Source organism: Prunus persica, chromosome G4, assembly GCF_000346465.2.
Source record: "Prunus persica cultivar Lovell chromosome G4, Prunus_persica_NCBIv2, whole genome shotgun sequence".
NCBI classification, from domain to species: domain Eukaryota; kingdom Viridiplantae; phylum Streptophyta; class Magnoliopsida; order Rosales; family Rosaceae; genus Prunus; species Prunus persica.
In genome coordinates this window covers 23,575,584-23,602,665 of record NC_034012.1, presented here as the reverse complement: position 1 = coordinate 23,602,665, position 27,082 = coordinate 23,575,584, and the positions used below count along the sequence as shown (strand labels likewise).

At 35.7% G+C, this 27,082-nt stretch overlaps 2 protein-coding genes and 1 pseudogene across 14 annotated transcripts; all 3 read left to right on the top strand.

Annotated features, from left to right (window-relative positions):
* Positions 2,193-13,560, top strand: LOC18779232 (beta-galactosidase 6). Of its 2 annotated transcripts, none has more exons than XM_020563254.1 (18): positions 2,193-2,527; positions 3,536-3,631; positions 3,770-3,840; positions 4,462-4,528; positions 4,644-4,736; positions 4,815-4,958; positions 5,098-5,192; positions 9,320-9,425; positions 9,830-9,914; positions 10,034-10,152; positions 10,601-10,768; positions 11,302-11,483; positions 11,556-11,647; positions 11,905-12,014; positions 12,101-12,208; positions 12,356-12,463; positions 12,928-13,073; positions 13,305-13,560. In XM_020563254.1, the coding sequence occupies exons 1-18, from the start codon at positions 2,339-2,341 to the stop codon at positions 13,453-13,455; spliced, it is 2,130 nt and encodes a 709-aa protein (XP_020418843.1). In that variant the 5' UTR covers positions 2,193-2,338; the 3' UTR covers positions 13,456-13,560. The 2 variants fall into 2 exon arrangements, with proteins under 2 accessions (XP_020418843.1, XP_007212740.2); XM_007212678.2 differs by having other exon boundaries at positions 3,728-3,840.
* On the top strand, positions 15,460-17,725 carry LOC109948742 (annotated as a pseudogene).
* Positions 20,167-23,712, top strand: LOC109948400. 12 transcript variants are annotated; one of them, XR_002271024.1, is made up of 5 exons: positions 20,188-21,521; positions 21,780-21,896; positions 22,103-22,380; positions 22,630-22,946; positions 23,555-23,712. XR_002271024.1 is itself a non-coding variant. In XM_020561256.1 (5 exons), the coding sequence occupies exons 2-5, from the start codon at positions 21,431-21,433 to the stop codon at positions 22,817-22,819; spliced, it is 390 nt and encodes a 129-aa protein (XP_020416845.1). In that variant the 5' UTR covers positions 20,513-21,272; positions 21,344-21,430; the 3' UTR covers positions 22,820-23,246. The 12 variants fall into 12 exon arrangements, 5 of the variants coding, with proteins under 5 accessions (XP_020416845.1, XP_020416846.1, XP_020416844.1 ...); XM_020561256.1 differs by lacking the exons at positions 21,780-21,896; positions 23,555-23,712 and having other exon boundaries at positions 20,513-21,272; positions 21,344-21,521; positions 22,158-22,380; positions 22,630-22,670; positions 22,785-23,246; XR_002271027.1 differs by lacking the exons at positions 21,780-21,896; positions 23,555-23,712 and having other exon boundaries at positions 20,167-21,521; positions 22,338-22,380; positions 22,630-22,670; positions 22,785-23,246.

Sequence of the window (27,082 nt, the reverse complement as noted above, 5' to 3'; positions counted from 1 at the left end):
TGGGGCAGTTTATTGGTGGGCAGTGGTTGGACTTGAATCCAGTTACAGCTTCAGGTCCTATACTTTTACAGTTGTTGTTGGGCTATGGTCAAGCCACTTTTCATAAGCACTGATGACATACAAGAACTCATATGGACACAATCAGTGATAATTGGATGAAATTATCGTCAACCACACGAGGGAAATAGATCCGCATCTAATTAAATGCACACCGTTTCAATAACTGGCAGAGGTGACAGAGAAAGTCTTCTCTATCAAATCGGTCTGGAAATTGGGCCACGTTTCGGCCCAATACCTCTAAAGCCCAAGCATAGTTGTATAAGGGCAAACCCAACATGGTCAATCCTCGAATTAGTGGCGCCAAGTCAATCACAAGATATTATAACCATTACGTGATTGGTGGTGCAAATATATTAGGGGTCGACACAATTTCGGGTAAATTGGATTAGACCGAATTGTCTAACTCGATTATTAGAAGTTGGGTTGAATTGACCTAATAATGAATGGGTATTGGGTTTAAAAAATTATAAACCGTTATGTGGGTTTAATTTTGAGTTAATCTGACCGAACCGCCCAACCCAATCACAAAAGAGTTGAATTTGCCTAATAATGAGCGAGTTTTTGGTATAATAAATCATAAATTGCTATATATCAAGTTGGGATAAAAACCGACACAACCCAACCTATGCTCCCGTGCATTAAACCCCTTACTTACCCCTACGTCCCAAGTCCAATAAGCTTACATCATATAGTTGTGAACGACGAGAAATCAGTCACCTAAAGACTATATAAAAGCCAACCTCCATCAACTGGAGAAGGTAACTGTTCCTAGAATCAAGAACCTTATCACAAAACGTCTCTAAGGTTTATGAAACTATCAGATTGCATCCTTAATATTTTTTTGTGTCACTCGTGGTCCTTAAGGTTAGTATGTGCGATCACAAATGGTCCTTGCCATTAGGTTTCGTCAAAAACTCCGTTAGTTTGCTGACGTGACATATTTATCACAAAACATCCCTGAGGTTCACACACTTATCACAAATGGTCCCTATGAATTTTTTTAGTTTTTTCATTTAAAATTCATAAAATTTTAATTTTCTTTTTAAAATTATTTATAAATGAAAAATCATTTATAGAAGGATTTTAATCTTGAGGACCATTTATGAACCCTAAACCCTTAGTTTTTTAATTTTTTAATTTTATGAATTTTAAATTATTTTTTAAAAACTCCATTAGTTTGTTGATGTGGCATATATATGGAGCCCACATCTATAATAATATAGTGTCACATGTATTTAAAATATAATATGTATTTTTAAATAATTTAAAATTCATAAAATTTTAAAAATAAAACCAAAATTTTATGAATTTTAAATATAAAAAATTAAAAAATTTCGTAAGGACCATTTGTGATAGGTGGGTGAACCTTAGGGATGTTTTGTGATATATATATATCATGTCAGCAAACTAACGGAGTTTTTGGCAGAACCTAACGACAGAGACCATTTGTGGTCACACATACGAACTTTAAAGACCACGTATGACACCAAAAAACATTACGGATGCAATTTGATAGTTTCGTAAACCTTAAAAATGTTTGTGATAATAAGCCTATTCTAAATCTAACTTAAACATTAGAGGCGCTTTAATTCACACCACATCGGTGTGTTAAAAGACTCGGTAAAGTTGTATTCTTTCCTGAAGTCATTGATAACATTCATATATTTGCAATTGAATCGATGAACAAGGTTGGGTGGAAATGGCTGGGTTATTTGGTTTGGGCTTTTCATCACCAAATTGCATTGCGATGTCTTCGTGGTTTGGTGCAAAAGAGGCCCAAACAAACAGAAGAAAAATTAATTATACAAGCAAAGCAAGCAACAGCTGCCCAGGTTTCGTGGAAGCGGTGATTCTTTACTTCTCACACATACACAGTAGTGTGTTGGCGTGGTGCGGTGGTTGGGCTCTTTTTGTCTTGCCTTGCCATCCCAGCCACGCTAAGCTATGACGTAAACAACTGAACATACAGAAGGTGCATGTGACCTATCATCATCTCATTTGCAATGTGGTAGATAGATGGACTTCAATTACCAAGTTGCCCCTAGGTATCTTGTTATGGTATGGGTCTAAAAACCCTAAGGTGTCACGTGCCATGTATGTATGCTTTAATTAACCCAACTCATCCATTCTATATGCACATTGTCATCCGTTATATATTCTCATCTTCATCTTCTTCCCCCAAAAGACGTAGTAGTTAAAGCATAAACCTTCTTTTGGTGATCATATACAAAATTTCAGTCTACACTAATTGGTGATCGTGAGAAAGACAAAGAGAGAGATGGAGTGGCGGCAGTCGTGGAGGCCGTGGCTGCGTTTATTTGTTATGGCGGCGGTGGCGGTAGTTATAACACAAGAAGGTTGTGTTTGTGGAGGAGATGTCACGTATGATGGAAGATCTCTCATCATTAAAGGGGAAAGAAGAATTCTATTTTCAGGTTCTATTCACTATCCTCGGAGTACACCTGAGGTAATTATATCACTACACATTTACTTGTTCGTAATGCAATATTCAAAAGTCACTACACAATTATAGTTCATGAATATTTCTAGCTCAAGTGCAATTTTCAAAAAACACTAAATATTAAACAAGGTGTTTGTAGTTTAAGTGGTGAAGAGTCCATACACCTCCCGAGGCCTTAGATGTTTGCATAAATAATTACTAAATATTAATTTATTCTGTTTTCCATTGCAATTAACATTCATTTTCATATATTTGGTGGTTTATCATGTTCCTTTATTAGATATTTAGTTATATACTCATTCTTAGCACTTGTGATATAGATAAATCCAACACCATTTAATTCCTATAAACAAACCTGAAAAAAGACAGCTGACTTTATTGAATTTAATTTTGATTATTAAATTACTTTGATGCCATGTTGAGTGTTTTGAGTTTTTTTAATGAGGTTTTGGGATTGGGCTCATTTTAAGAAATCGATGGCAATTTTGTATTTTATAGGAAGTTTAAAGCCTCTTTGTTATATTGTAAATGGTCTTTGGGTGTATTTATAAAGTACATTTCATGTAAGTTTTTTTCTTTATAATTTAAATCCCTATATTGGACATAATAGTGAATCCCTCTTCATTATGATTATATATGTCACGGCTAGAAGCTTGGTTCACATTTTCTTCGTACCTTTTGGACATATCACATTTTCTTCGTATCTTTTGGACATATCTTATGTGTCCATTTTGTTTGATGCAAGATTCGAGAACTGTAATGAATGTGAACCCTGCATATATACAGATAAATAAGCTACAATGATTGTGGGGTGGAGTGGATTCAAACAAATTAATTGTCGTGGGCTGGATATAAAAACAAAAAGAGCAAGTAAAAACCCAAGAAAAATTGTATAATATATATATTTTTCACTAGTTAGAAATAAAACTTTCATGTAACATATTTTATACACCGTTCTGTTCGTATATATATACGTATATGTATATTGTTTGTGAAATTAAAGACTTGGTGTAGATGTGGGGATCTTTAATTGGGAAAGCCAAGGAAGGAGGACTTGATGTGATTCAAACCTATGTATTTTGGAATCTTCATGAGCCCCAACCGGGTCAGGTTGGTAATTTAACATTCCATCCCTCTCTCTCTAGTTCACTCTCTCTCATTGGCTGATATAGTGAATATTGTTTTGTACGTATGTGTTATTTACAGTACAATTTCAGTGGAAGATATGATTTAGTAAAATTCATGAAGGAAATCCAGGCACAAGGACTTTATGCTTGCCTTAGGATCGGACCATTCATTGAGAGTGAATGGACATATGGGTATGTTTAATTTTTCTCATTTCATATATTCTTTAGGGCATAAATTAAAATGAAGCTCATTTTCCTTTGTATATAATTATAATTTAGCAAGAAAGAATTTTTTTTATTTATGCACATGTATGTATTTTCTTTCACATCTTCATTCAGAGATCATTTTTGCAAAAAATCATGCAAATTGAAAATCACAAAGGCATCTAATTGAGACCAACAAAATTAATGAATACGGTACTTTAAGAAAGTACTTAAATTTCAATAATTTAATTGAGTGGTCAAATGATATTGGATTCAAGTGACTTTTTTGTAGAGGTTATCTTTGAATGAATCTCTAAACTTTAGATTTTTCGGATCATTGAAAAACAATGCATAGTGGGTCCTACAAAAGTGTCATTCAAATAAACTTATTTGAGAGATCCCTCAACTGAAACTCTTTGTATATATAATATGGATATTAAAAATTTTGGGGCCCTATTTATCCGAGGCCCTAGGGCATTGCCCTAAGGGCCCAAACCCAAGGCCATCCTGATATTCTTTTGTATATCATTTTGTTTTTATTTTTGTTTATGATAAAAGGGGGGGATTAATTTCGAGGTTGGTAATTGACTCTTTAATTTATATTTTCAGGGGATTTCCGTTTTGGCTGCATGATGTTCCTGACATAGTTTATCGCTCAGATAATGAACCATTCAAAGTTTGTACCCTTCATTCCTAATAAGTAAACATGTATAAAAGAAAAAAAAAATGATTAACTCGTTATTTCCTCTGTTTATGATGTCTTGTCTATTGTGTTCTTTCTTCTTTTGTAGTTTTATATGCAAAATTTTACTACAAAAATAGTGAACATGATGAAGTCAGAGGGTTTATATGCATCACAAGGAGGCCCAATCATATTATCGCAGGTACATATATAATGATTAATTAAAAGTACTTTTCAATTTAATCTATAATTAATGGAATTTAATCTATAACATATTTAGATTGAGAACGAATATCAAAACATAGAAGCAGCATTCCATGAGAAAGGACCCGCCTACGTTCGTTGGGCAGCAAAAATGGCCGTTGAGCTCCAAACTGGTGTACCATGGGTCATGTGCAAGCAAACCGATGCTCCTGATCCAGTGGTTGGTTTTTTTTTTTTTTTTTTTTTGTGGTGGTAAATAGTTGTTGGTCTTTTTAATTTTCTCACTACATATATATCCTCAGCTCTAAATTAAATTAATTAAAATATATATTATTTAAATTAATAAACATGACATGCAGATCAATACATGCAACGGTATGCGGTGTGGGCAAACTTTTGGAGGACCAAACTCACCCAATAAGCCCTCTCTTTGGACAGAGAATTGGACCTCATTGTATGTTTTCTTGTTTATATATGCATCCACGTATATCTAGATCTATATTAATTTTCATAGAATATTAATTGTATTTAGATAATATATATTAATCAAATACACATGTAATTAATGCGTCCCCTCAAGGTCTAACTCAATTAGTATTTAGTGGTATTAAGCTAAGGTAGATAATTAGTTGGTAAACTCTCACTTAAATTTTTTTTACTATATCCGAATATAAGTAATAGTCTAAACTAGAAAGGGGAGGGAGATTTCTCTCTCTCTCTCTCTCTCTCTCACACACACACACACTACCAAGGTGTCATGAGAGTTTGAACTTGAGACTACTGGTCTGCAAGTCAATGCCCTTTTCCACTAGACTATACCTCATTTGCAAAAATCATATAATATATATGTTTAAAAAAAAAGAGAAATTCACATGAAAATTTAATAATTTAGGATAAGGGGATTCCACATACTTTAAAATAATAAAAAAAATAAAAAAAAAATCCCATTTTTACTCCCGAAGTCACTTTAAATGCAGGGGGTTTTTTTTCTTCGAAAAAATAATGCTATGGACACCAACTCATGATTTACGTCAATAGATGTGTCAGCCAAAGCTTACATATGAGCATTTTGTTTCAATCAGTAAATCCATCACATACTTCCTTTGATTCATCATTTGGCATGCGGGCTCATGAGCCAGTGGGGGCCCGCCCGGCCCATCGAAAAAAAGTCCAGCCCATCGAAAAAAAGCCCAGCCCGGCCCGACCCACCTTGAGCTGGGCTAGGCTTGGGCTTGGGTGTCTGAAGCCCGGCTTGGCCCATAGGCCCGGCCCGGTTAAGCCCAAGAAAGCCCTGCCCGGCTCGCTCACAAAAGCACGGCCCATTAAACCCGCATACATATATAATTATGTATAAATAAGAGTTTAGGATTAGAATTATATCACTTAAATCACATATATAATTTGTTTCATTTCATTTACTTTTCTTTACTCATTCCTAGTTTATAATTGGATGATTAGCGCATTAATTCATGTCAATTATTAATACAACAATTATATATATGTAAATAAGATGAACAACATATCATATCATGAAACATAATCGTACCACCAAATATAATCATGCTTTTCTTGAACACATCACCAAACATTTGCATATTTATTCATACCATTCTTTAAAAAAAATATTTTTTTGATACTTATTATTTTTTAAAATTATTTCTTAAAACGTATTACGGTCTAATTATGTAATAACCTCAAAAAGAAAACTTGGTTTTATTATTTTTGTGAAAAATCTTATTAAGTTGTGTGACTTTATTGGGTGTTTTATGAATTTGGTTTGAGGTGAAAATATTGGAATTAAGGGGGTTTAATCTCAAATTTGGACTAAAATGCCTTTATGATTAAGTTTATAATTTTTTTTGAAATGAAATAGGCCCGTTTCGGCCCGGCCGGTTGGGCTTAGCCCGGCTCGGCCCGATGGGCTTTCTCAAGCCCAGCCCATGAGTCAGGCTTGGGCTTTGAATTTTCTAAAAAAATCCAGCCCGACCCGGCCCAGTATTTTCTCTCTCCTCTTTAAAGCCTGGCTCGGCCCGGCCCAAGCTCATTAAATTTGGGCCGGGCTAGCCCAGCCCAGCCATTGACAAGCCCTACCTAGATCCTTTATCTCAAACTCCTGAGATAAGTATTGTTGTAGCTTTTGTCTCTCTTTTGTGTCAGTTTCAGTCACAACCATGTCATCTATATAAACAATTAAGGCGGTGACTTTGTCTTCATCATGCTTTAAGAATAGAATGTGGTCTGAATTTCTTTGAGTGTATCCAAAATTCTTCATGGACTTAGTAAACCATCCAAACCACGCTCTAGGAGACTATTTCAACTCGTATAATGACTTTATGAGTTTGCAAACTTGATCCTTTCTTTTCTTGAGCTAGATTACATTATGGCAGTAGATCCATGTCTACCTCATCTTCCAATTCTCCATGTAAGAAGGCCTTTTTAACATCAAACTAATGTAATGGCCAATCTAGATTTGATGCTAGAGATAATAAGATAATGATGGTATTGAAGCTTACATCGAGCCCTAGCCAGAGTGACAATTTTAGCAGGTCCCCTAACATTCAAGTGAATAAGGGACAAAGGAACTTAACTTTTATTTGAACTTAAGAAAAATGAAACACGATGGCTCTTGGCTAGTTCACAAATGTTACACTTAAAAACTTGAAATATCAAATCTTGAGAATAATTATAGAAATAACTTTTGTAAATAACCAAATGATGTATGTCCAAAAAGTCTATGCCATAGCCACACTTCATCTTTCTTTTTCTCACCATTGTCTCCACCCATCTAGAAAGTTTGACTGTCTGGAGTCAAGTCCAAGTAGTAGAGTTTGCCCCTCCTAGTACTACAACTAATCGTCTTGCTGGTGAGGATGTCCTGAACAAACAATGAGTTGGCCAAAAAGTTACAATACATTCCAAAGCCGAAGTAATTTGTGCAATAGACAACAAATTATGGTTCAAAGATGAAACAATCAACACATAATCCAAATTTAGGGAGTCAAAGAGAGATGGAGAACCCTCCTCAATCATAGGGGAGGGATACCATTAGCATTAGACACCATCAACTAGGAAGACATTGTGTGAGTAATAATTTGTCTAGGATCAAATGTTATATGATCAGTTGCTCCCGAGTCAATGATCCGTGTGTTTTTGTGAGATGAGATATTTAAAGCATAACCTTTGGTACCTGTTGTGGATATAGAGGCAAATGCAAGTGCCGGTGTAGCCGGAATAGTAGGACTTTCAGGGACATAATCTGAAGACACTTGTAATGCTTTTCCTTCATTCCTCCGTGGAGCTTTGGAATGGTCCCACCAATCAGGATACCCAACTCATAGCAGCCAACACGAGTATGTTTGCTACCTCCACATTGTGTGCACTTCTTTTTTGGACGAGTTCCCAATGCCTTATTTTGAGCAGAGATACTGGGAGAATTATGTGCTCCCTTTTGACGGTGAGCAGCCATGACTGATGTGTCTTTAGGATCATTGGCACCATTCATGGAGATTCTTTGTTGAGCATCTCTACGGACGTCGGCAAATGTATTTTCAAGGTCCAATTTTGGATCTTTGCACAGTATTTCCCCATGAACCTGATCAAACTCTAGGTCTAGTCCTGCAAGAAAAATATGAACGCGGAGACGATCTACCTCTAATTGGCGGGTAGTCAAATCGGCTGCACATTGCATACTGATTGGACTCCGATGATCTATCTCCTGAAAAATAATTCGTAACTGGTTGTAGTATGTATGAACGGGTGGACCATTTTGCTTCATAGTAAACGACCGTTTGTTTAGATCATAAAGGTAAGATTCATCACCCCCATCATTAAAGGTCTTTTTAACTGCATCCCTGATTTCTCTAGAAGCAATTCGCATCTCCATAACTTGAGACCACAATGCATAGTTGGTCTCATTGGGGATGATTCTAGTAGGGAGAGGGGAGTTGTCACTCTGAATTGTGACAATTTGAGGGTTGGAACTGGAAGAGCCTTTTGTGAGCGAGAGAGGTTCCTCTGACATCACAATGGAACTGTATGAGATTTGATAGGGGTTTGTGTTCAAAGATTTGATAAGAGGATTTGATTTGAGTGTTTAGGAATTTGATTTAGAGTTTGTGTTTGGATTTGAGGATATGATTTGAGGGCTTAGAGACGACCTAAGATCGGCCGATCTAATACCATGCTAAGAATAAGAATATGGTTTGAATATTTGGATGATTGTATTCTTCTATTTAAGGAGTAATATATAGGGCTTTATATGTGTACTTTACAAGGAAATAGATACATAGAATAAATAGGAAATATCTCCTAATTATATATGTATATGTCAACTATGCTAAAAAGGAAATAAATCACCTAATTAACTTAGGAAGTAAATGTCATTAAATGGATAACTCATGTCAACAATTTGATTATATACATTAATTTTCTTAGACATAAGTTTTGTATTTACGTATATATCATAATTAAATGAGACACCTAACTAATTTTATTTTATTTAGTTATTAATTCGTTCTTTCATTTATGAATGTTTCTTTAAAAAAAAATAATTAGAGTATAACGATCATGTTCTGTTTTCAGCTATCAAGTGTACGGTGGAGAACCATATATAAGATCTGCCGAAGACATTGCATTTCATGTTGCGCTTTTTATAGCTAGAAATGGAAGCTACGTAAACTATTACATGGTATCACTCTAGCTTTATCAATTACCTTTTTAGTTTTGGGAGAAAAACAGTAAATTTCTTGCAAAAAATTACGCAAATCGGAAATTATTTTAGACATATAATTGTGTCCTATAAAATCAATCAACACGATACTTCAAAAAAGTACTAAAATTTCAATAAATTAATTGAGTGGTTAAATAATATCGAATTCAGGTGATTTTTTTGTAGAGATGATCTTTAAATGAATATATACAAAATAGACGGTTTGGATTTGTGAAATACAATGCAGAATTGGTCCTACAAAAGTGTCTTTTATATAAACTTATTTGAGGAATCTCTCAATGAAAGCTCTCTCTTACTATATATATATATATATATATTTAACAATCATGTGGTGTATTGTAATTTATAATTGATCTCTCTAGTACCACGGTGGAACTAATTTTGGAAGAACAAGCTCTGCATATGTCATAACAAGTTATTATGATCAAGCTCCTCTCGACGAATACGGTCAGTTCATTATTTTAAATTTGCATATATGAATTATAATTGGTTCATTAATCCTTGATTTTATGCATTAATCAACCAACTAATTAAACACTTATAACTGCTTTTTGGAAATTATTTAGGTTTGCTGCGGCAGCCCAAGTGGGGTCATCTTAAGGCATTGCATGCTGCAATCAAAAGTTGCTCTACAACTTTACTACAGGGAATGCCAACAAATTTTTCACTAGGTCAACTTCAAGAGGTGATCATATAGCCTTCCATGTTTAATATAATTAACCTAATTCATTAGTTAAACACCAATTATTACTACGGGGAAATTTTAGTAATAGTCACTGACATTATGATGAGGTGACTAAAAGTATATTGTCGGTGCCTAATAGCCACAGTCACGATGATTCGTGCCCATTATGTTATTAGACAATAATAGTGCCTTGATAGACAAAGAGTTGAAATCAACGAAAGGGAGCCGTAGACTAAATTTCGATTAGAAATTGACAGGAGTTCACCAAATACTACCCAACTAGACTAGGTTTCTCACTGAATACTAACAATGAACACAAAGGATGCAACCGAAGCCACGTCATTATATGCCATAAATATTAGTGATTATAATATTTCTTGTAGTGTATTCTCAGTCAATAATGAAATGTACGTACATAATAATTACATTATTTGTCATTTCTAATCAGGCCTATGTCTTTCGCGAAGAAACTGAAGGAAGATGTGTTGCATTTCTTATAAATAATGATGAAAGAAACAATGCTACTGTTCAGTTCCAAAATGCATCGCATGAGCTGATGCCAAAGTCAATTAGCATTCTACCAGACTGTGAAAAAGTAATTTTCAACACGGCAACGGTAAGTTATCTGAATTTCGCCCTGCTTTTCTTTTTCCATCTACTCATGCATTCGAGGTCTTGAATTTATGCACTTAGTAATAAGGAAAAAAGGATTAAATATATGAATTTGGGCCATTTTTGTCAAAACAAAATATACTTTTTCGTTTTCACTTTAAGGAAAGGATACTTTTTTTTTTTTTTGGGTCAAATACGGAAAGATTATTTGGATTTCCGGTTTTGACCATGGTGAGGGTGTCATATATGGACATTCATATTAGCCACATGATTTATCTAAATAGTAACTTCACTTAAGTTTAATGAAATAATCCTGTGACTAATAGGTAGGTTCACATAAAAGGTCCGTATATGGCATCTTCACTATAGAATTTCGCTTGGCGACAAACAATTTTTTTATTAGGCCACAACGGTAATTTTGGGTTAGGCATACATATAACTTTTCTCCCAAGTCTTTGTATTGTCAATTTTTCTTCAGTAGTTTCTTTTTTACTAATGGTAGATTAAGTGTTGTCATGTATTTCTTGTTATACATAGGTAAATACAAATTACACGAAAAGAATCATACGAACAACCGAAATCTTCGATTCGATGGATAGATGGCAAGGGTACACAGATGTGATTCCAAACTATGAAAATACTTCACTACATTCAGATACATTACTTGAGCACACGAATGTGACCAAAGATGTATCTGATTATCTGTGGTATACTCTCAGGTACATTCATTTCTTTGCAAAATTAATCTTTCCAATCTTATCCTTTATATAACAAACTAATATGTGTAACAGGTTTCAACACAACATTTCTTGCGCTGAACCAATACTTGTTGCTGAGTCTAAAGGACATGCAACTCATGCTTTTGCGAACAACATCTATATAGGTAACAAAATAACATGTATTAATAATTCGATAATTTTCTATTTTCAGTTCCTAAACCCAAAACACGACATGATAACGGTAATAACATCCGGACGTCTGCATAGGAGAATTTCTATGTATATAATGTAAAATTGAGGCTTATGGAATTCTAGGAGATGGCTTGAAAAGAAATAATTAAATAGAAAAGAAATTTGAAAGCATCTCAATTAAACTATTTTAAATTATTATTTATATAATTTAGTGTTTTAATTAAATCAGGAAATGCCCATGGTAGTCACGATACCAAGCAGTTCATCATGCAGAGTCCAGTTGTGTTGAGCAATGAAATTAACAATATTTCTCTGCTAGGCGTTATGGTTGGACTACCGGTATTGCTCAAATTATAGTTCTTCATTATGAATTAATTTTCTCTACGTAAATGTTGACTCAAAAAGATATATTATTTATTGTAAAGGATTCAGGAGCTTTTCTTGAAAGAAGATTTAGTGGCTTAACCAGAGTTGAAATTCAATGTAGCAAGAATGAGTTTTACAACTTTACTAATTATGCTTGGGGATATCAGGTAAATCTTCAAAGACTACAAAGCTTGTACATCATTTTTAAGCTTAATTTTTTTTATTTTATTATATAGTAAATATGATTAAATGTTGCTTTTTTATAAAATAAAATAAAAATAAATTTATTGTTGTATTTGATGAAATCTTTACAGGTTGGACTATTTGGAGAAAAATTGCAGATATATAGAGAAGAAAATATACACATGGTTGAATGGAGTAAAGCTAACACCTCTCTTAATCAACCACTTACTTGGTACAAGGTATGTGATAGAAATTTATAATTAAATATAGAAGATCAAAGCAATTATAATTAAATATAAATTCTTGGGATTACGTGTTTCTTTATCTCCAGCAGAGTTGCTATGCTCTGATTCTTAGTCATTTTGGCTAGAATTAGGGCAAAACGCAACTCTAGGAGACTTGTTATCTGACTCTCTATTTTGGAGAACTCTCTATTTGAATTTGGTGGCTCTTTACATTTAGAGGAGGAGAGAGAATTAAGGGTTCTCAATTTCTCCCTCTTTGCTCTCCCTAGGCCCACAACCCTCTCTCACCTCTTACTTTTTGAATTTTTAATGAACTTTTAATTTAGATAGGAGAAGAGAGTAATAATATAATTGCACTTTTTAAGTGAAACATCGATAGATGTATAAAAATTAACATACTTCGAATGTTTTTGTGCAACTCATATTCATTACTATACATCTAAAACATTGATTTGCAGACTTTTTTCGACGCACCTAATGGAAATGATCCTGTCGCCTTAAACCTTAGCTCAATGGGTAAGGGCGAAGCTTGGATTAATGGGCAAAGTATTGGTCGTTACTGGGTTTCATTTCTTACTTCAAAGAGAGAGCCTTCACAAATAATGTAAGTATCAATGACACTTTATATATAGTGATCCTTTATTGAATATGAATGTTCACTTTCGTCCACGTAGTTTTTTGGTGTTGTAATTTCATGTTGTGAGAATTCTTTGTCCACAAAGCATATGTTTCATCAATGAGCTCCATGTTGCAGAAATCTGGGTTTTCATGCGCACTATATTTTTATAGTTAGCACTTATTATTAATTTTTATCATTGATTTTTATGTTTCTTAGGTACCACGTTCCTCGATCCTTCTTTAAAACCTCGGAAAATCTTTTAGTCTTGCTTGAAGAAGCTGGTGGAAACCCTCTTCACATTTCCTTGAATACTATTTCACTTTCCACTTTGCCTAAACATATTCATTATTATCACCTTCTTCAATAGTAATTACACAGTGAATCACTTGCTTGTAGTCATGCATTGTATTGTATAACCATTCAATTTATACATTATCAGAATTTTTTTTTCATAATGAAATTCCTTTTGATTTATAAATCATGGTAATATCTCATCCTTTAATTAATAATCTTTCAAAGTGTTTTAAGTGGTGGACTGCTTAGAATAAGAAGCCTAGGAGATAGGAGGAAAAAGGGGTGGGGGTGTTCAATACCCTTTTAAACCCATACATATATAGTCTAGTTTGAGTACTAAACACTTTACGCACATTCTCTTTTTTACTAGAGTGCAATCCCCACATTTTGCTCTACCTTCCCTTTATTGTGAAAGGGCCACCAACAATATTTTATTATAGAGATTTTACTCAACTTGTACATTCTTCCCTTGCATATACAATAATGTTTAGGATTTTTATCACAAATGGTCCTTAAGGTTTTTGAAATTATCACTTTTGATTTTTTATGTTTTTGTGTGTGATATTATTGGTACTTTATGTTACACACGACACATCAAAATTGTCGTGCCGTGAGATTCCATCAAAACTTCCATTAAATAGCATGGCATGTATATAGAGCCCACATGTCTAATAATAATATGTCATGTGAATTTGAATAAAAATTTATATTAAAAAAAATTAAGAGATTAAAATTCATTAAAAAAATAATTCTTAGGTTTAAATTTAGTTATGTTTTTTTTTTTAATGAATTTTAATTTCTTAAGCATTTTTCAAAACATAATTTTTTTATTCAAATCCACGTGGCATGTAATTATTGGACATGGGGACTCCACATACATGCCATGTCATCAATATCTAATAGAAATTTTGACGGAATCTCACGGCACGACAATTTTATTGTGAACTCCCATGCAATATATCATTATCTCACTATGTAATTTATCCGTATTATGGCATACATTAAACACATGAGATTCATTAATTTTATGGAAACAGGGAACCATATAAAGTCTTAATCTTAATTAGAGCATCAAGTTATTCACAATTCATACTCCCAAAAAGCTTTGAAATATGCAACTTATTAGGTCCACATGCATCCATCTTATCATCTACATGCAAACCCTAAAGATGGCCAATCAAAAGAATTCAACATTTAGAATAAATTTAAGTAGAGATTATAAATTTATCAACACAACTCATTAGATCAAAAACTCAACATTCAATAACACAAATAATTAAACTAAGGCATCCTCCTAGCCTTGGCCAAGAGGCCTAGCTAGACATATTGATTAGGAACCCCTTGTTGTCTGTTCTATCCATTGGAGTTTTAGTTTACCCCCTTTACCCAAGTATCAATTACAATTTCATTGTTTATATTTACCTACAAAAGAAGAAACAAGGTAAATAACTAATAAATAAGAGAAACTAAGAATAAGAGTATTCAAATGATATATAATCATGAGCTTATCAACTATTCCCAAACTCAGATTTTGCTAGCCCTCGAGCAAAATAAAACAAAACTTGTACTCAAAAGAATTTTAGGGCTTTCACATATCAGTCTCAACAAATTGCACAATGTATATATAATTCTAAAGAATCAAATAACCAACTTATGAATTCTAAGCATGATTCAGGAGTTAACAAAACCGCACATAACATTCTCACGTGTAGTATGTGAAATAGCCAATACAACTTACTCAATACGGACAGGTATATGCAAAATAAAGCTTCAACTGCAAATCTCACCCGGAATGTCACTCACAAAGAAAGCACTCAAAATTTGAGTTAAGTGTTTCACTCAAGAAAAATGAATGCATGAAAACAAAATCAAACCCCATAAACTCGCTCTTCATATCAAATCTCTACAGGAAAACCGTACAGCACCAAAGATCTAAAGGTCTTAATAATTTGTATACTAAATTTGTTACAAGATCCCTTGGACAAAATATTGGCTATAAGAAATTTTTCAGCGTCAATTCAATTGTAGATTCCCTTTGGTTGACAGAATGATTACAATTACAGTTGATTATAAATGTATGAGTTTTAGATATAGTGTTCCTTTTGTATACTCTCGTTTCCTTGAATAAATTTATCTTATTAGAAGAAAAAAAAACTCTCATTTCTTTTGTAAATGCATAACCCTTTTTGGTTGAGACACACAATTTTGTGTGCATGTGTGTGTGTGCATTGTCTATTTCAGTATAAACAAAAGATGTGATAGAAAGTCATCCAGACCCAGTGGTTGCATGATTAATCCCTTCAACCAATCATGGTGCTGCTGTCTTATATAACTTGGTTTGTCCCACTGAAGAAATGGACATGAAGCTTTAATTCACTGATGAGTTACCGCAACAGGAAAAATTCATTCGATTGTGGCCTGTTTTTGCTCCACTATCTGGAGCTGTTTCTGGTAGAAGCTCATGTATATTTCAGTCCTTTCAAAATAACCAAGTTCTCCAACTTCCTTAATCCAGATTGGTTTCTTCCTTCTGAGGCTTCTCTCAAGCGTACTCTTATCCAGAGGTTAATTTTTGAGCTCCTTGAAAATTGTTATCGGGGGAAGACTCTTCAGCAGCTTCCAGTGATGAAGACCAGGCTAAATTTCTGGAATGCAATGAGCATGAAACTGGTGTGCAGTCATTTTCAGGAAGATGTGGTCTAGCTATAGCTTGCCAAGAAAATATATCTAATTCTCAAGCAGGCCAGGGGATTGAAATTACTCTGTTATCCACATCTTCTCTTGGGAGCTCTGACTCTGAGTGTGTTGGTAATGCAGGCTTGGTTCTCAGGGAATTTTTTGAGCCAGGAGCCACCGCTGGCTCACTATTTGGACAATATCAATCATTTGACCAAAAGTCATCTTTTTACCTTCTTAATGGAGGCTATACCACCAATAGAAAATGAAGAGCATTTGCTTTTTCGCCTACATGAGACTCTGGTTTTCAGCAAATAACTAGAATCACATCTCAAACTTGTGGCATTCCGTACACATCAAGAGCTTATGGAGCTGAGACTTCCTATGACTTGGGAATATCTGCAAGGGAAGAAAATGGAAACATGGAAAACCATCCACTTGGGGAGGAAGATTTGGGTCTGAGCCAGAAATAAGAAATGGAAAATGTCACATGTTTAACAGATGGCCTTGTTTTTGCTCCAGGCAATCCGGATGCTTCCATTATTGAAGGTTCTCAAGACCATGATAAGGTGCATGATGGCAATAAAAGTGGAGGTTCTCAAGACCATGATAAGGTGCATTATAACAATGGATATGGAGGTTCTTAAGACCTTGATTAGGTACATGAGGGCAATGGAAAGGGAAGTTCTCAAGAGCATGATAAGGTGCATGATGGCAATGGAAATGGAGGTTCTTGAGACCCTGATAAGGTGCATGATGGCAATTAAAATGGAGGTTCTCAAGACCACAATGAGGTTCATAATCTCGAGATTGTGATAAGGTGCCTGATGGGAATGAAAATGAAGGTTCTCGAGATCGTGTTAAGGTGCATGATTGCAATGAAAATGAAGCTCCACTTTCTTCCTGCCAAGAAAATCCTGATATACCAACGCATCAAGACTCTAATATGGTAGACAACAGGACAATCTCATGTGATGATATGCAAATGTTCGATGATGATCGGATGCCTGAGCCTCAAGAGCAACCGACTGCAAAAAGGCTGCGGCTTACACCACCACTTGAGGGGAAAAATGTGTCACATGATGCCTGCTTGAGGATTGAAATTTGTGAGGGCCTATATGCTCTTTTTGCATTTCACTGGGTGTTTGTGTATAAGTATTTTGATAGGTATTCCGGGCCCAAAAAAAAAGTACTTTGATATGTATTGACCAAAATTCTGTGAACAGCGTCTAGTCTGTATAGGCCATATGAGGTACGTGGATGTACTAATAGAAGAATAGTTTAGATACTAGGCGCTTAGCTTATATGTCAGTTCTTGCCGGCGAGGCTTTGTCTTGTAATTATTCTTTTCCTTATCAAAAAAAAAAAAAAAAAAAACTTATATGTCAGTGAATTTATTAGTAAAAAAAAGAGCCTTTTTAAAGCCCAAAAAAAAAAAAAAAAGGTTCTTAATAATATGGTTGTAATGTGACTTAGGCGAAGGGTTAAAATAAATGTGTAGGGGGCTTTTTCGTTCTGGCAGCTACTGATGGCCCTGGGCTACTGTAAATAGTCAAATGTGTGAAATTGCTCCTTGAGTCTGAGTTCAAGGATTAGACCCCAAGAGTGTTTCGAAATGGTAGCTGAGCCTTAGGAAACACCTTGGTCTTCTTCATCAATGAAACCAACAGTCGTTTACAGATAGATTCTTGGCTTGGCATGAGAAGCTTGTGGCATGTGAGCTGAGTATTTATGAGTTTAGCATGAGAGAGAGAAAGAGCTGCGATTTTCAGAAGAGAAGATGGGAGGAGATGGAGGAATATGGCTCGAAATTGCAGGGGTTTTAGGGATGAGAGATGATGTTTGCTCTCTGGATGTGTGTTTATGGAAAGAGAGGAAGAAGATGGAAGCATGGGTGGCTTTAGCATATTTCCAGTAGCTTGACGAAAGCTTCGTCAGGCTCCTGGGTGATTTGATAGAAGAGAAAATGGGAAGCAATGGAAGAACAAGGCTTGAAATCAAAGGGATCCAGAGATGAGAGATGATGCTTGCTCTCTCTGGATGTGGGTTTTGAGAGAGAGAAAGGAGGAAGATGGAAGAACAAAGCATCAAATTGAAGGGTTCCAGAGGGGATGCTTGCCTTTGATGAATTCTCATGGTTGCTGGGAGGCTTGTAGCAACCAAGGTGAGTTCCTTTGCTAGGTAGGAAGTGACTCCTTTTATAGGCGCTGGAAACCTTAATTTTGTCAAGCCTCCCTCCCTCTTTTCTTCACTTTCTTCCATTTAATCTTGTTTGGTGAAATTTCCCTAGCATGAACCCATAGGCACGCAGCTTTTTGGGGTTCCAAGGTCCTCAGGCAACTGGACTCCTCCATGTGGGTGAGGTGCCACCCACTTTTGCTTCTTGATTTCTAACCAAAGCTTGAAGAGGAAAGAATGGCTAAGGGTGCTAGTAAAAAAAGGTGATCAGCACATGGGTTTGCTTGGTTTTGATGGTTTGGCTTTGATCTGGTTTTAACAGGGATGCATGACGTTGGATATTTTATAAGGTGCTCGGCTGGGTTGTTTTGTTTCCAGCGGCTTGTGAGTTCCCTTTTCTTTCGTCAGACTGCTAGAAGCTTTGGCTGATGTAGGATTTTCTCACGTGTTATGGACTATTAGGTTTTCTTAAGGTGATGGGCTACTAGGTTTTCTCTCATGCTTACCCATATGTTTGGGCTCAAGGAACGGGCTTGAGTTTTAGTGCTCCCAAGTAGCCCAAAACTTCTACTCCTTGGACCATCAATGGGCCGCTTGAATACTTGTAACCATCCATACCACAACTGTAAGATCCCACATCAACCAACGGAGAGGAGGTGATATGCCTTATATGTGCACACCCGCATCCATCTAGCACGAGGCCTTTTGGGAGCTCACTGGCTTCGAAGTCGTAGGAACTCCGAAGTTAAGCGAGTTGGGGGCTAGAGCAATCCCAGGATGGGTGACCCACTGGGAAGTTGCTCGTGAGCTCCCAGAAACAAAATCGTGCGGGCAGTGAGGGGGGCCCAAAGCAGACAATATCGTGCTACGGCGGAGCCGATTCCGGGATGTGACAACAACCCGCTCAACAAGCCTCAGGTATTCGTGTGGCTTGGGCCCACTTAAGCTTGTAGCATGGCGTGTTGCTTATTTGCTTGGCGTGGCATGTGTGCAAGCGTATATGACGAACTTTCGCATGCCCAAATTGGGTTTCTTTTCGGTAAGGTATCGCATTGGATCAAGAATATATTTGGGCATAGCCTTGAATTTTTTGGGTCTCAACATTAGCCCCCTTGATTATTAGGGCCGTGAATGTGTATTGAAATGGTCCAAATAATCAATTTCCAGCCCAAAATAAATGGCAGTGGCATGAGTTTAGGAACAACTCAAGGATGACTAGTTAAGTGTCTCTGAAATTACAGCCAGGTTTTTTCCAAGAAGGTTGGAGGGGTCGCAATGGTCCCGCTTAAAACCCAATCCTTCTTAAACATAGAGGGTGTTGCCCTGAAGAATTTTCCTAGACACTGTAATTTTGGTGGTCACTTACTAGAGTTACCAAGAGTTGGCCTATTTTGTGGCATGACAAAGAAGAAGATGCTTGGTGGATTAGCTCAAAATAACTTAGCTTGCATCATTTATTTGCTTGAGTGACTAGAGAGGCTTGATTTTGCATGGTTGTGATTTGCAAGAGTTGCATTGATTTGCACGCTTGATGTTGGCATGTATTCTTGGTATTTGGCTTGATGCTTGGCATTGGCATGTATGCTTGATTTTGGATTGTATGCTTGGATGCTTGGCATTGGCATGTATGCTTGGCATTGGCTTGTATACTTGGATGCTTGGCATTGGCATGTATGCTTGGATGCATGGCATGGGCATGTATGCTTAGTATTGCTTGGCTTTGGCTTGTATTGAGTTTACATCACCAGCTCCAGAACACTTGAATTTGGTAGACAAAACCTCAGTAAAGGTGATAGCGTGCGACATGATGGCTAGATATTGGAAGAATGCTTGAAATAGGGCATGTGCTGGAAGGGTATTTGAAATAGGGCATGTGCTGGAAGGGTATTTGAAACAGGGCATGTGCTTGAAGGATATTTGAAACAGGGCATTTGCTGGAATGATGTTTGAAATAGGGTATGTGCTGGAAGGATATTTGAAATAGGGCATGTGCTGGAAGAATGTTTGAAATAAGGCATGTGCTGGAAGGATATTTGAAACATGGCATGTCTGGAAGGATGTTTTGTTTGGCATGGAATAGGTGCTGGAAAAATGTGATTTGGCTTGGCATGATTAGTTTGGATTTGGATAATCTAATGGTTGAGTTGAATCAAGATATAGCTTGATCTGGCATGAGGGTTCACTCTTCCGACAACATGAATATAGAGCTTGTGTTATTTTCCAGGAGCATCTCGAATAGCGCATCATTATATTCCATGTTTTGTTTGGCTTGAATCTTGGTTATTGGGGTTTTGGAATTGCTGGTGATGGTGATTGCAATGAATTCCTTCCACAACCCCCAAGCGCACCATAATCAATATAAAAAGATTTGATTAGCATGAGCTGCAAAAACTCTGACAGCGTGGCCATGTGAGTATTTATATGTTTTTTTTTTTTCTGTCAAAAGGATTTATAGGGTTTAGGGAAGTGGTTGTCAAGTTGTAACAAGTGATGATGGACATGTTTATGAAAAATTCGTTGGGTTACACTGTCACTAGTAGTGTCATATCTGCTAATTTTTCGGAAAATAAAACAATAAAACAAAATATACTATCAAAAGGATCGTCTCAACTTTTGAAAAAAAAAAAACAGAAAAAGAAAAAAAGGATAGTCTCAAAAATAAAAATAAAAATATCGGCATAAAAAGGAAAATTCTGCGGTGCCTCAGCTGTACCGGTGCAGCCAGTTATCCAAGGGTCAGTATTGCATCTTAAAAATGAAGGGCTGAGATTGAATGACCTGAAGACTTGTTGAGCCCTTTGTTATTAAATATCACGTGACATACACGTGACTGAGAAAACAAGTGAAAAGCTTCAACGAACGCGCGGAAGCCCTGGCGTGCACTGGACCTGCTTATCTCTGCGATCGATCTCTCTCTCTTGGAAATCCAATCCTCATCTATGTCCCCAAATCAGAATCTGGGCGTCTCACCTCTGCCGACGCTGAGATGCAACAGTCATCGGACATCGCCGATTCCGGAATCACCATCCACGCAAGGTTTGCCTGCTTAGTTGTCTTCTTTTTCCATCAGTTCAATTCAGAAGATTACTCGGTTTTTGTCTTTGAAGAATCTTGATCAAGAAGCTTGGAAGCAATTGGGTTTTGGGGTTGATACATCTGGCATATCACCACATGCTCTCCATTTGTTTGCTGAAATGTCACACTCATGTTGGGTATGCAATGGTGGTACTGCACTTCTTGATTTTGATCTTGGCTACCATATGGGCATTCGAGACAATGGTGGTGGTGAGTTTCTCACGAGTTGCTGCACAATTTTTTTTGTTCAAGAAGCCTCTACGCTAGTGGAGAGAATTGTGCAGCAGAGTTTTGGTCATTTATTTCTTTTTGAATTTGCAATAGTCATGTTAATTGTATCAAGGTTTCTTCTTTCTGTTGTTTATTGTGTGCTATTCATAGTTTTATACCAGTTATCGCACATCATTGGTCATGAATCTTTGCAACCTTTGAGTTGGATTTCTCTGATTACATCAAGTGCTTATTCAGAAAATGGCAATTGTCCTTTACACAAAGAATCCGACTGGAAAGAAGCTGGATATCATGACCACGGAGTAAGACTCCGTTTTCAGGCCACTTTTTTGGCGTTACACTCCAAATAACACGGTACTTCCAGTTTTTGATTGTGTACTGACATTGAGAGGGACAAGTTATGTGCCATTCATAGATGACATTTGGAATGTCGAGTGGTATTTTTGCTTTTCGAGTGTTAATTTGTTTGGATTTTAGATAACATGTTATTTGTGTTAGATTTAATGTGTCAATTTCTATTACAGAATTCTGAATCATGGAATTTTTTTTTTCCATGTAAGGGTACTGGGATGGATGCTTGCTTGGGCATTCTTCTCATTCTCTTTTCCACTGCAGATTATAAGCTTAGATGGGTCTGCTTCAAGAAGCTTTGTTATATTCATAATCAGCAGTTCATTTTAGTTGCTTGCAGTTTTTCGGTGCTCTCCTCTTCATCTCTGCTTTTCTCATTAATTCATTTATTTAGAGTTGTGTCCAGGTTAGGCTTTGATTTTTGTTCTTCTTTTGTTTTCTCAGGGGATTCTTTTGGCAGAGGAGTTGAAGGGTTAGAAACAGTTAGGTGAAGAAAATGCTTTCTTTGAGTTACTTCTATTTCAACTTTCTATGAAATTCCCTTTTCTTTTGACTGAAAACGCTCTGACCTTCTAATGCAGATCTTCTAAGAAAGAAACAAATTGGATGATATTTAATCCAAGTTATATCATCTTTATATGTTGAATAAATTGTTTTAGTATTTGAACCCAAAGATTGAGTCTTTGGGTGACTATGCCTTTGTTTGTTTGTTTAAACTTATTTATCTGTTTGCCAGATCAATAGCTTCATTTTGGTTTATTACGAAGCATACATTTGGTATGTGATTTGGCAATAGAACATAAATTCAGCCACTTTTCCTGTTTTCATTAGTTGATATTAGTTTTGTTCTTTAAACTATCTATTCTGTTTTGTTGTGCATAATGGATGAAGTCAACAAATTTCAGAGGGGAACAATTAAGAGATAAAGCTGTGAAGCATTTAAGGTATATACATTACTATTATTTGTAAAGGAGGAGGACACAACCAGGAGGAAATTGTTGACGAAGTTAAAGGATCTTCACAGGCAACCAGCAGTTAGATTACACACAACAGGTTGTGAGAACAAAACATGTTTAGCAGACAAACATGCAAATTCCACGAAATAGCAGATGATTGTCTTTTTAGGGGAGAAATAATTAGTATAGCTCTACTTTTTCTTTTCTTTTCCTTTTTTGGGTAAAGAGTTAGTTTAAGTACAGAGTTGCCGTATGAAATTTGTTAATGTTTTTGTGTGATATCTGTTTTCTCTTTGTATAAAAAGCCTTAAAGGCTTCTAATATTTCCATTTTCCCAATTGAACTCCTATATTAGTCCCTTTTCCTATAATAGGAACATTTGGTTGCAATTTTTTTCTTTCCTGTTCTGTATTCAGTTTAAGTTTCATGCTTCATGATTGTAATGTGTTTTTTTTTTAAATAAAAGAAAAGCGATAATTTTCTTTTTTAGTTGCACTATTAGAATTCTGAAACTTTAATTATTTACTTCAATTTGGGTAATTGTCATTATAGAATTTGATTGGTTGTATTTTGAGGTTCTCTCATTATTTGGTTGTTGTAGTTCATTCTAATTACTGTTTTTTTCTTTCTTGCTGTTCAAATTTGTAGATTGTGCAATTTTACGATTTCTCTTGCGTCTAATTTTTTCCATTTTTCCTATTGTAGGCGCACAAATTGCAAGGAAGGTTCGCATCACTGCATTGGCTACTGAAAAGGAATATGGATACATGTGAAAAAACAAATTAAGGAAATTTGTACTGGATAATTTGTCTTTGTGCCAAAATCATGAGTTGCTTAGGTGAAATACAAATCTGTTTTTATTATTTGATTGTGTCTTCTGAGGGGTGCTGCCAAGCTTTGCGTTACTCTCTGTGAAAGGAAAATCTGTTTGAGAAACCAAAGTAATTTTATATTTATTCTGTTCTTAATAATGGAAGCAAATTTGACCTTTTGATGAACCGTAATTCTAATATATTACACCACCTAACCTTACCATTTAGCTAACCCTTTGGGCTTAAGAATTGGTGTTTATATGGGCTTGTGTTTATATGAAACAATAATATGACAATTAATATAGCAAAATATAACGTGTGGCGCAAGTGGTCTTGAGTTGTGTAGAATGAAAATATTAACTTTTAAAAGGATACCTTTGTATACCTTTTATTTATACTTTTCTTTCTATTCACTTTTAATTGATTTTAAAAGTTCTTTTTTTCAATAATTTGGTAACATATGTTCTATTGTATTCATTGATGACCTTTATAAAAATAAATCAATTATCATAGTTGACCATATTGAAAAGAATTTAAAACAAATGGAAGAACTAATTTAAATTCATCTTTGTATTTATTGATAACAATTATCATAGTTAGGGGCTAACATTTGTGTACTCTACCGTATTACAAAATATTTTAGGTAAAGTGTTTTCTTTGTTTCTGTTTCTTTTTTGAGATCTTATTTCTTATTTATGTGACATGTAGTCTTGGTTAGAGAAAATAGATGATATGACATTTAATTTTCTATAGCTTTTAGGTAGTAGTAGATTATCTGTATTGTCATTGCAAATGAACACACACAAAAAAGAGGCCCTCTAGCCAAAAAGAGGAAATTTGGTGATATTTACATACATTATAAGAGTGTGAGCCGATCAGCCTTCTAGTAAAAATGACAAAGTTAAAGACCAAAAGAAGGGCAGAATCCAATTGCATATTGTAAATTAAGAATTGCAAACAGACGTTACGAAATTGCATACTATATATGCAATTGCATATTGTAAAATAAGAATTGCACATAGATGCTACAAAATTGCATACAGGTATATGCAAATGCATATTATTTACTGAGAATTGCACACATGTGCTATCAAATATGCGATATATGCCCAAAAACCATTAAACATGGCTAAATTGTTGATTTAATCCTTGAACTTGTACCCAAGGGTTGCGTTCATTGATTAAAGATTCCCATTCCTGGAAAAATGGGCTCAACTAACTTACTTTTTCAAACAAACAGACTATTTGTTCACACAAAAGCAAGGGTTGTGTTCGTTGAGCAAAGTTACCCGTTCCCCGGAAAAATAGACCTAACTAACTTACTTTATCAAACAAACGGGCTATTTGTTCACGTGAATGCAAGGGTTGCGTTCGTTGAGTAAAGTTACTTGTTCCTCGGAAAAATTGGCCCAACTAACTTACTTTTTTAAACAAACGGGCTATTTGTTGATGCAAACGCAATGGGTTGCGTTCGTTGAGTAAAGTTGTCCATTCCTGGAAAAATGAGCTCAACTAACTTACTTTTTCAAACAAACAGGCTATTTGTTCAGGTAAACGCAGGGGTTACGTTCGTTGAGTAAAGTTGCCTGTTCTTCGAAAAAATGGGCCAAATTAACTTATTTTTCAAACAAATGGGCTATTTGTTCACGTAAACGCAGGGGTTGCGTTCGTTGAGTGAAGTTGCCCGTTCCCAGGAAAAATGGGCTAAACTAACTTACTTTTTCAAATAAACGGGCTATTTGTTCACGTAAATGCAGGGGTTGCGTTCGTTGAGGAAAGGTGCTCGTTCCTCGGAAAAATTGGCCCAACTAACTTACTTTTTCAAACAAACAGGCTATTAGTTGACGCGAACGCAATATGTTGTGTTTATTGAGTAAAGTTGTCCGTTCCCTATAGAAATGGGCCCAACTAACTTACTTTTTCAAACAAACGGGTTATTTGTTGACGCGAACGCAATGGGTTGTATTCGTTGAGTAAAGTTGTCTGATCCCCTGAAAAATGGGCCCAACTAACTTACTTTTTCAAACAAATGGGCTATTTGTTCATGCGAACGCAGGGGTTGTGTTCGTTGAGTAAAGTTGCCTGTTTCCGGAAAAATAGGCCAAACTAACTTATTTTTTCAAACGAACGGGTTATTTGTTCACATAAACGCAGAGGTTGCGTTCATTGAGTAAAGTTATTCGTTTTTAGAAAAAATGGGTCCAACTAACTTACTTTTTCAAACAAACGGGCTATTTGTTCACGCGAACGCAATAGGTTGCGTTCGTTGAGTAAAGTTGTCTATTCCCTGGAAAAATGGGCCTAACTAACTTTTTTAAGAAAACAGGCTATTTGTTCACGCGAATGCAGGGGTTGCGTTCATTGAGTAAAGTTCCTCGTTCCCCGGAAAAATGGCCAAACTAACTTACTTTTCAAACAAACGGGCTATTTGTTTATGCGAATGCAGGGGTTGCGTTCGTTGAGTAAAGTTCCCCGTTCCCCGGAAAAATGGTCAAACTAACTTACTTTTTCAAACAAACGGGCTATTTGTTCATGTAAACGCAAGGGTTGCGTTCGTTGAGTAAAGTTGCTCGTTCTCCAAAAAAATTGGCCCAACTAACTCACTTTTTCAAACAAATGAGCTTTTTGTTCACGCGAACGCAATTAGTTGCGTTCGTTGAGTAAAGTTGTCCGTTCCCTGAAAAAATAGGCCCAACTACCTTACTTTTTCAAACAAACGGGCTATTTGTTCACGCGAACGCAGGGGTTGCGTTTGTTAAGTAAAGTTACCCATTTCCCGGAAAAATGGACCAAACTAACTTAATTTTTCAAATAAACGGGGTATTTGTTCACGTAAACACAGAGGTTGCGTCTGTTGAGTAAAGTTGCCAATTCTCCGGAAAAATGGGCCCAACTAACTTAACAAACGGGCTATTTGTTCACGCGAACGCTGGGGTTGCGTTCGTTGATTAAAGTTGCCCGTTCCCCCAAGAAAAGGGCCAAATGAACTTACTTTTTCAAACAAACGGGATATTTATTCATGCGAACGCAAGGAGTGCGTTCGTAGAGTAAAATTGCCCGTTTCTTGGGAAAATGGACCCCACTAACTTTCTTTTTCAAACAAACGCACTATTTTTTCACGCGAACACAAGGGTTACGTTCGTTGAGTATGTTGCATTCATTTGATAAAGTTAAATTTTGGTATGTTCGGGAAGAAAAAATAAGAGTTCATGAGAAAGAAGAAGACATGATTTTTTTATTTTTTATGTTGTTTTGTTTTGTTTTGAGTCGAAGAAATTATTATTATTATTTTTTAAAGAAAAAGCGTATGGGTGTGATATATACTATTGTTAATTTAATTGGATATTTCCCCTTATATTTTTCACGTGCTTCTTTTTTAAAACTATTTAAAATTTGTTCTTATAATAAAAAGAGAATAAAA

Bases quoted from the DNA above. Each gene is read 5' to 3' on its own strand.
- LOC18779232 (XM_007212678.2), top strand. From the start codon at position 2,339: ATGGAGTGGCGGCAGTCGTGGAGGCCGTGGCTGCGTTTATTTGTTATG. The intron at 4,529-4,643 runs GTTTGTACCCTT...CTTCTTTTGTAG, and splicing joins CAGATAATGAACCATTCAAA to TTTTATATGCAAAATTTTAC. The intron at 12,209-12,355 runs GTAAATCTTCAA...AAATCTTTACAG, and splicing joins ATTATGCTTGGGGATATCAG to GTTGGACTATTTGGAGAAAA.
- LOC109948400 (XM_020561256.1), top strand. From the start codon at position 21,431: ATGTCACACTCATGTTGGGTATGCAATGGTGGTACTGCACTTCTTGAT. The intron at 21,522-22,157 runs GTGAGTTTCTCA...TTTCCACTGCAG, and splicing joins CATTCGAGACAATGGTGGTG to ATTATAAGCTTAGATGGGTC. The intron at 22,381-22,629 runs GTGAAGAAAATG...TCTGTTTGCCAG, and splicing joins GAAGGGTTAGAAACAGTTAG to ATCAATAGCTTCATTTTGGT.